Below are 7,900 nucleotides of genomic sequence, written 5' to 3'. Positions count from 1 at the left end.
AGGTCCTGAGTTCAATTCCCAGCAACCACATGGTGGCTCATAACCATCTGTAATGGAGTCTGGTGCCCTCTTCTGGTCTGCAGGCATACACACAGACAGAATATTGTATACATAATAAATAAATATTAAAAAAATACATTAAATGTGTGTATATATATACCATATGTGTACAAGTGCCATCTTTAGAGGCTAGAATCCAGGGCATTGGATCCCCTGGAACTTAAGGTGGTTTTGAGCTTCCTAATGCAGGTACTCGGGAACTAAACTCAAGTCCTCTGAGAGAGCAGTTGGTACTTTTAATCACTGAGCCACCTCTCTAGCACCCTGACCCATATATTAAACTTATACAAACAGTATATTGAAGCTATGTAAACATTTAAGTTGTTTGAGCCGTGTATGGTGATGCACACCTTTAATTCTAACTTTGCAGAGGCAGACCTAAATGGTGAATTCCAGGCCAGCTAGTGCTACACAATGAAACCCTTAAAATAAATGGTTTAGTTTGCCAAACAGTTATTTTCTTTTTGGGATGGGTGTGTAAATGTGAGAGCAGAGGATCTTGCTCTTTCTTTTGATTGAGACAACTTCTCATGTAGGTCAGGCTGACCTCAAACTCTAAAGTAGATAAGGCTGGTCTTGAACTCTTGGCTTTTGTTTTTGTTTTATTTTGTTGAGGCAGTTTCTTTGGTAGCCTTGGCTGTCCTCAAAATCACAGAGATCCCCCTGCCTCTGCCTCCTGAGGGTTGGAATTAAAGGGCTGCGCCACCACCACTCAACTCAAAAAGCTTTTGAGAATCATAATTATTCATTTTTTTTAAATACCTTTTTTTTTTTGGCAGGGGGTTGGGCCAGGGCCTCCCAGTAGCTATGGAGCCAGTTCTGGAACTTGCTTTGTAGACCAGGCTGGCCTGAACTTATAGAAATCCACTTGTCTCTGCCTCCCAGAGTACTGGGATTAAAGGCATTCACCACCACCACCAAGGTGTTTTGTTTGTCTCACATTCATGCCTGGTGTCTGGAGGATGGCAGAAAAGGATATCTGGTCCCCTGAAACTGGAGTTAGAGATGGTTGTGCATTGCTGTGTGAGTGCTAGGAATAGAACCCAGGTTCTCTGCAAGAGCAGTAAGTGCCCCTAACTGCTGAAAGGCATGGTAGCATGCCTTTAATTCCAGTTGGCAGGTCTCTATGCGTTCCTCTGATCTACATAGTGAGTTTCTGGCCAGCCATAGTGAGACCCTAATGAAAATCGTGGTAGGAGAATTTACCTTTTAATAGATGTTCTATTTCAGTAGTTGCTAAACTTCAGTAAATATGTATGTGAAGAGAAGCGCTACTATGTTGAGGAATTTAAGAAGATGTGTTAATCTTGCAGAGAATAAATTTATCTTGTTCAGAGATGACCTTTCTAGCTATATTAGTGATTGGAGACCATGTCACCTGCATGGACCCTGTGTTTTGTGTTCTAGATGTTTTGAGGTTTATCTACATTTAGTATAGGGGACTTTGATCCTTCTTCAGGAATCTTATTTGCTTATATCTGGTTAATGAAATGACTCAAATAATCTCAAGGTTTTTCTGCTTGAGATATTATTTTTACCCTACTGATTATTTGTTTGCTTTTGAGATAGGGTTTCTCTGTGTAGCCCTGGAACTTGATCTGTTGACCAGGATAGCCTCAAACTCACAGAGATCCACCTACCTCTGCCTCCCTACTGCTAGGATTAAAGATGTGCTCCCTACTGTTTTTTGTTGTTTGTTTTGGGACAGGGCCTTCCTTTTATATTATTTTATGTGTATGGGTGTTTTGACTGCTTGTATGTCTGCACCATGTGCATGGCTGGTCCCTGTGAAGGCCAGAAGAGAGTTATCAGATACTTTAGAAATGGAGTTACAGAGAGCTGGGAATTGAACATGGGTCCTCTGAAATAATAGTTACCGCTCTTAACCTCTGAGATATCTAATGTGATAACAGGTATTCAATAAATCATGTAGCTTTGACATTGTGGCATGTACAGGTTATCTCAGCATTCAGGGAACAGAGGCAGGAGGATGGAAAGTTACAGGCCAGTCTCAGCTTTACAAGGAGATCTTCTTTCAAACAAAGCAAAGCAGAACAACAAAACAAAAGGCTGGAGATTAGTGGTAAAACACTTACTTAGCATGTACACGGCCCAGGATACCACCAAGCCAAGATAAGGTAAATTCAGTATAGAGTTGATAGAATCAGAGATGCAGGAGAATTAATGTGTTAATCTCTTAAATCTAGCTTTTTCTAAACGTTGGTTCTTATTTGGGAAGTGGAGCAGATGATAGTATCAGCTCTTGAGATTGCACATGAGAAAAATGCAGTGTTCACTTAGAGTAAATCAGTAAAAATACAGATCTGTTTGCTGGGGGATCTTATTTGTGCTGGATATAGATGAAATACTTTACAATATGAGTTATTGATACGTTTATCTAATTATTACTTATAAATAAAAATTGGGAGCCAGATATTCAGGTTAAGAACCTGAATGATCAGAGAAGCGGCAGAGAAGCCACCAATGACCTATTCTGTTCCTTCATTGCTACTTCGTGTCTCCTATCTGTCCTCAGTCCTCCAAAACCTCTATGGTTAATCTTGGTCAGCTAGTGGCTAGCTCCGCCCTCTAACTCTAAGCAAACTTTATTGTTAGAATGAGAAGAAAATATCACAACAGATTGTCTTTTGGATTTAGAGGGGGTTATTTTGTTTTGTTTGAAACAGGATCTCTATGTATCCCTGGCTGTCCTGATATATAGACTAGATTGGTCTTGATCTCAGAGAGATCTATCTACTTGCCTCTGTCTCCTAAGTGCTGGAACTAAAAGTGTGCACAATCATACCTGGGTCAGTATGAATTATTTTATTCTGCAGCTTAAAAACAAGCACGATACCAGATGCCTTAACTAGCTGACTTTTATCTCTTCCTCCCTGTCTCCCTTTCTCTGTCTCCTCCTCCTCCTCATGACCTTGAGCTTCTAATTCTCCTGCCTCTACCTCCCACTTGCTGGGGTCACGTATCCTCTCTGGATACTGTGGCCTTATATACTGAGTACATAGCAATTATTAATACATTGAAACTGAATGGATGGATGCACATCCATGATCCCAGCTGTTTTGGAGACTGAGGCAAAAAGAGCGTAAGTTTGAAGGCAGCCAGGAAATTTAGAAAGACCCTGTAATAAAATAAAACAAAACTTTAAAATAGACAAAATGCTGTGGATAATATCATGCTTGCCTATTGTGCTAGAAGGCCCAGTTCTGAAAGCCATGAGCATTGCCACTGTAAGAATATTTATTTAAGGGGCTCAGTGGTTAAGAGCACTGTCTGCTCTTCCAGAGGTCCTGAGTTCAACTCCCAGCAACCACATGGTGGCTCCAAACCATCTGTAATGAGATCTGGTGCCCTCCTCTGGTGTGTGGGTATACATGGAGGCAGAAAGTTGTATACATAATAAATAAATATATCTTTAAAAAAAAGAATATTTATTTAAACTGACGTTTGTTTTTCAAATTGTTCATCTGTAATGGGCATTAAACCAGGGTTTGTTGTTTAAGAGATTATATTCTAACAGCGAGTCTTTGCAGATGTGTCAATCTTTTGTTGTCGCTTGTATGAACTCCTGGATTCCTGTACCAAAGAGGCCATTAGAACACAGTGTATCTTTTCTACTCTCCTCATTGGCATTTGATTTCCTTTTGCATTTGTTTTGTTAAATGGATGATATCAGAAGGTTGTTGGGTCTTTTTTGCTTTTTTTAATTTATATTTATTTGTTTATGGCTTAACCTGAGCCATCTCTCCAGCCCCAAAAGTTATTTTTTAACTATTTTGTCTTTAAAATTTAGGTATATTATGGAACAGTTGCTTCATTTTCTTCTACCTTAACTTTGCCTTATAAATCTCATGCTGTAATGAAGAAACAGCGGAGTACAGTTTGAAGACAACTGTCAGTAGTCATGTCCCTGAATGTGCTATTGTATGGAAGCTCCCCCAAGGTGCTGAGAAAAGAAATGTGAAAATACGTGAAGAGTGCTTATTTCTGTGTGTGTTCTTGGCAGGTGCTGTTGGCAGCAGCAGTCTGCACGAAAGCTGGAAAGGCTATTGTTTCTCGACAGTTTGTGGAGATGACCCGCACTCGGATTGAAGGTTTATTAGCAGCTTTTCCAAAACTCATGAACACTGGAAAACAACACACTTTTGTTGAAACAGAGAGTGTAAGATATGTCTACCAACCTATGGAGAAACTGTACATGGTATTGATCACTACCAAAAACAGCAATATTTTAGAAGATTTGGAGACTTTAAGGCTCTTCTCAAGAGTGGTAAGAGGCCTATAATACTGGATTCTACTTTGTGGTGTTTTACTTTTTTTGTTGAAAGGAGTTTTGACTTTAAAATAGCTGATGTTAACATTTTGTGAACTCTGTACCCCTAACCACCTATCAACAACTTACCAATGCAATTCCTTAAAAAAAAAAAATTGGCTGTACAGTGGTGGCACACGTCTTTAATCCCAGCACTTGGGAGGCACAGACAGGCAGATCTCTGTGAGTTCGATGCCAGCCTGGTCTATAGAGCAAGTTTCCAGGACTGGCTCCAAAGCTATAAAGAAATCCTATCTTGAAAAACAAACAAACAAGCAAAAGCTTTATTTATTTATTTTGCAGTGCTAAAGCCTTATGCATTCTAGGCAAGCACTCTTGTCATTGAGCTACACCCCATTCCTATATAGCTCTTTATTCATTCAGTAGCCACTTGTTGGGTGCCTTCCTAGGCTATCTAATAGAGAATGCAAAATCATTCTTTTAATTTCTTTTATTTGCATTGGTGTGAAGGTATCAGATCCCCTGGAACTGGAGCCACAGACAGTGGAGTTGCCATGTGGGTGCTGGGAATTGAACTGTGGTCCTCTGGAAGAGCAGCCAGTGCTTTTAATTGCTGGGCCATCTCTCCAGCCCCTCATATTCCAGTTCTTAACTAAGTTAATATGTCCATGTTTCTGAAACTTGCTTGAACCTCCACCCATGTGTCTGTCTGTGTGAGTGTGTATGTCTGTTTGTAGGTGTGTAGGGTCCACTATGTAGCTCTGGCTGGCCTGAAACTCTCTGTGGTAGACCAGGTTATAGAGATCTGCCTGCCTCCTGTGTGCAGGGATTAAAGGCATGCTCCACTATGCTCAGATTTGGAAATGTTTTTAGATTAAGAGTATTGATACAGCCAGGTGTGGTGGCGCCAGTCTTGGGCAGAGGCAGGCGATCTCTGTGAGTTCCAAGGCCAGCCTGGTCTACAGAGTGAGTTCCAGGACTGGCTCCAAAGCTACTTAGAAACCAAAAGAAAAAAAAAAAGACTACTGATACACCCAGGCAGTGTTGATGGCACTCAAGAGGCAGGTAGATCTCTATGAGTTCGAAGCCAGCTCTTAACTGTTGAGCCATCTCTTGAATCTCATTGTTTTATTTTGTTAGTTGGGTTTTTTGTTTGTTTTGTTTTGTTTTTTATTTTATTGTATTGATGGATTGATTTTTGAGACAGTTTTCATGTAGTCTAGGCTGGCCTTAACTTGCTACATTACTGAAGATAACCTTGAACTCAGGATCCTCCTTCCACCTCCCAAGTGCTAAGATTGTTTTTGAAATTTTGAAACTTAGAAACATAACTGCTATGAAACTCGTAATCTTTGTTTTCTGTTACTGTCCATAATTAGATTCCTGAATATTGTCGCGCCTTAGAAGAAAATGAAATATCTGAGCACTGTTTTGATTTGATTTTTGCTTTTGATGAAATTGTTGCTCTGGGATACCGGGAGAATGTTAATTTGGCCCAGATCAGAACCTTCACAGAAATGGATTCTCATGAGGAGAAAGTGTTCAGAGCAGTCAGAGAGGTAAGTGAGGCCTTCTGAGACTGCCAGTTTGAGTGTCTTTTTCTTAGCCTTCACTAATCTGATCTTCCTGGTTTTACTTGCTAATGTAAATGTACTGAAAACTACATACAAGTATGTCTCTTTCCATAGACTCAGGAACGTGAAGCTAAGGCTGAGATGCGGCGTAAAGCAAAGGAATTACAACAGGCCCGAAGAGATGCAGAAAGACAGGGCAAGAAAGCACCAGGATTTGGTGGATTTGGTAGTTCTGCGGTGTCTGGAGGCAGCACAGCAGCCATGATCACAGAAACTATCATTGAAACTGATAAACCAAAAGTGGCACCTGCACCAGCCAGGTATAGTCTAGCATATTACCAACAACCCTAGGATACAGAGGAAGGCTGTGTGTGTGTGTGTGTGTGTGTGTGTGTGTGTGTGTGTGTGTGTGTTTCATGGGACTAATACTTGGTTCCTAAGCTGACTGTAAATAATAAGAGACTTAATGAAGTAAGCTTTGATACTAAATTTAGATACATAAACAATAGTTATAAAGCAGACTTCTGTGTTATTTTTCCTTTTGTTTAAAAGAGAGTTCTGAAATTACATGCAAAGACTTTTATGCATAGTCACATTTATCTGATTGGAAGATGTTAAGTTTTCACCAGATCACTCATGATTATAAAATTATACCTTTGGTATTTAGGTACTTAATGCTTTACATATTAATAATGGTTGTCCATTTGTGCAGGTTCATATTATACCATCGGTGGTCTAGTTGTTCACCAACACTAGGAAGCAGGCTTTCTCTTTGTGATCTTCATATTCCTTCAGAGGAATCTTATTGGTAGAAGGCCATTAACTAATGTTTGGGGCTTTTTGTATTTTTATCATCTATTTACTTGTTTTGTATTCTTCCTCTTAGACCTTCAGGTCCTAGCAAGGCTTTGAAACTTGGAGCCAAAGGAAAGGAAGTAGATAACTTTGTGGACAAATTGAAGTCTGAAGGTGAAACTATTATGTCTTCTAATATGGGGAATCGTACCTCGGAAGCAACCAAAGTGCATGCTCTGCCCATTAATATGGAAAGGTAATAATGACTTCTTCAAGAATAAACAATATAATTTTTAAAAATTGTCTTTTTAGCCAGGTGGTGGTGGTGGTGCATGCCTTTAATCCCAGCACCCAGGAGTCAGAGGCAGGCGTGTGTGTGTGTGTGTGTGTGTGTGTGTGTGCGCGCGTATTTGTTTTGCCACTGGGCTACATATGTGCTAGTTGCATATTTTTGTGCCTTTTAACTTTTATTGATTTAAAAAAAAATTAGAACTTTTTTTTTAAAATAATTTATTTTAACTTCATTGGTGTGAAGGTGTCAGACCCAAAAGAAATAAAGTTACAGACAGTTGTGAGCAGCCATGTGGGGCTGGGAATTGAACCCAGGTCCTCTGGAAGAGCAGCTAGTGCTCTTAACCGTTGAGCCATCTCTCCGCCCCTCAATTTAAAATTTTATTTAGATAGAGTATATGTTCCAGGTATTAACTTAAAAGGTTTATTTTTCCCCCACTTTAAACATGAAAACTCTCAGCTATTTGTTTCCTATGAAGTTTAGAACTTGGATTGGATAATTTAGGAAAGGTAACTTTATGCCTACTCTGTAACTTGTCTTGAGCATGGCATGACGGTACAGGCCTGTAATCCCACTGTTGGGGAGGTGGAGGTTGGAAGACCTGGAGTTCAAGGCCAGCCTCAGCTACAAGAGATCCTAGGTCAAAAAGAAAAAAAGAACTTGAATTACAGAGAGAGCTACATTAACCCTATATTTTTTTCTAATTAAAACTATAAAGGAGAGTACGTCTTTAAGTCTTTTAAAGAAATTAATGTGAATGTGCTGTACTTTAAGTATTTGAATGCAGTATAATTGGATTTGTCTCTTAGTGCTGAAACAATGGTTGGTGACTTTTTTTTACTGATATTTATTGAGCTCTTTATTTTTCTCTGCTCCCCTCCCTGCCAC

The 7,900-nt window shown here is 39.7% G+C and overlaps 1 protein-coding gene across 1 annotated transcript in view; it reads left to right on the top strand.

The window, feature by feature from the left end:
• The window catches only part of Arcn1 (archain 1), a 26,514-nt gene that overhangs the window by 4,680 nt on the left and 13,934 nt on the right, over positions 1–7,900 (top strand). The window contains exons 2-5 of the mRNA XM_050156337.1: positions 4,085–4,348; positions 5,731–5,910; positions 6,040–6,245; positions 6,812–6,976. Coding sequence (XP_050012294.1) covers positions 4,085–4,348; positions 5,731–5,910; positions 6,040–6,245; positions 6,812–6,976 — 815 coding nt within the window. The remainder of the gene's footprint in view (positions 1–4,084; positions 4,349–5,730; positions 5,911–6,039; positions 6,246–6,811; positions 6,977–7,900) is intronic.

The sequence above is a fragment of the Alexandromys fortis genome, unplaced genomic scaffold (assembly GCF_014885135.2).
Source record: "Alexandromys fortis isolate MF-2015 unplaced genomic scaffold, M_Fortis_MF-2015_v1.1 scaffold_89, whole genome shotgun sequence".
Lineage (NCBI taxonomy): Eukaryota > Metazoa > Chordata > Mammalia > Rodentia > Cricetidae > Alexandromys > Alexandromys fortis.
Note: the sequence above shows the minus strand (reverse complement) of the source record. Positions and strands in the feature narration are given on the sequence as shown.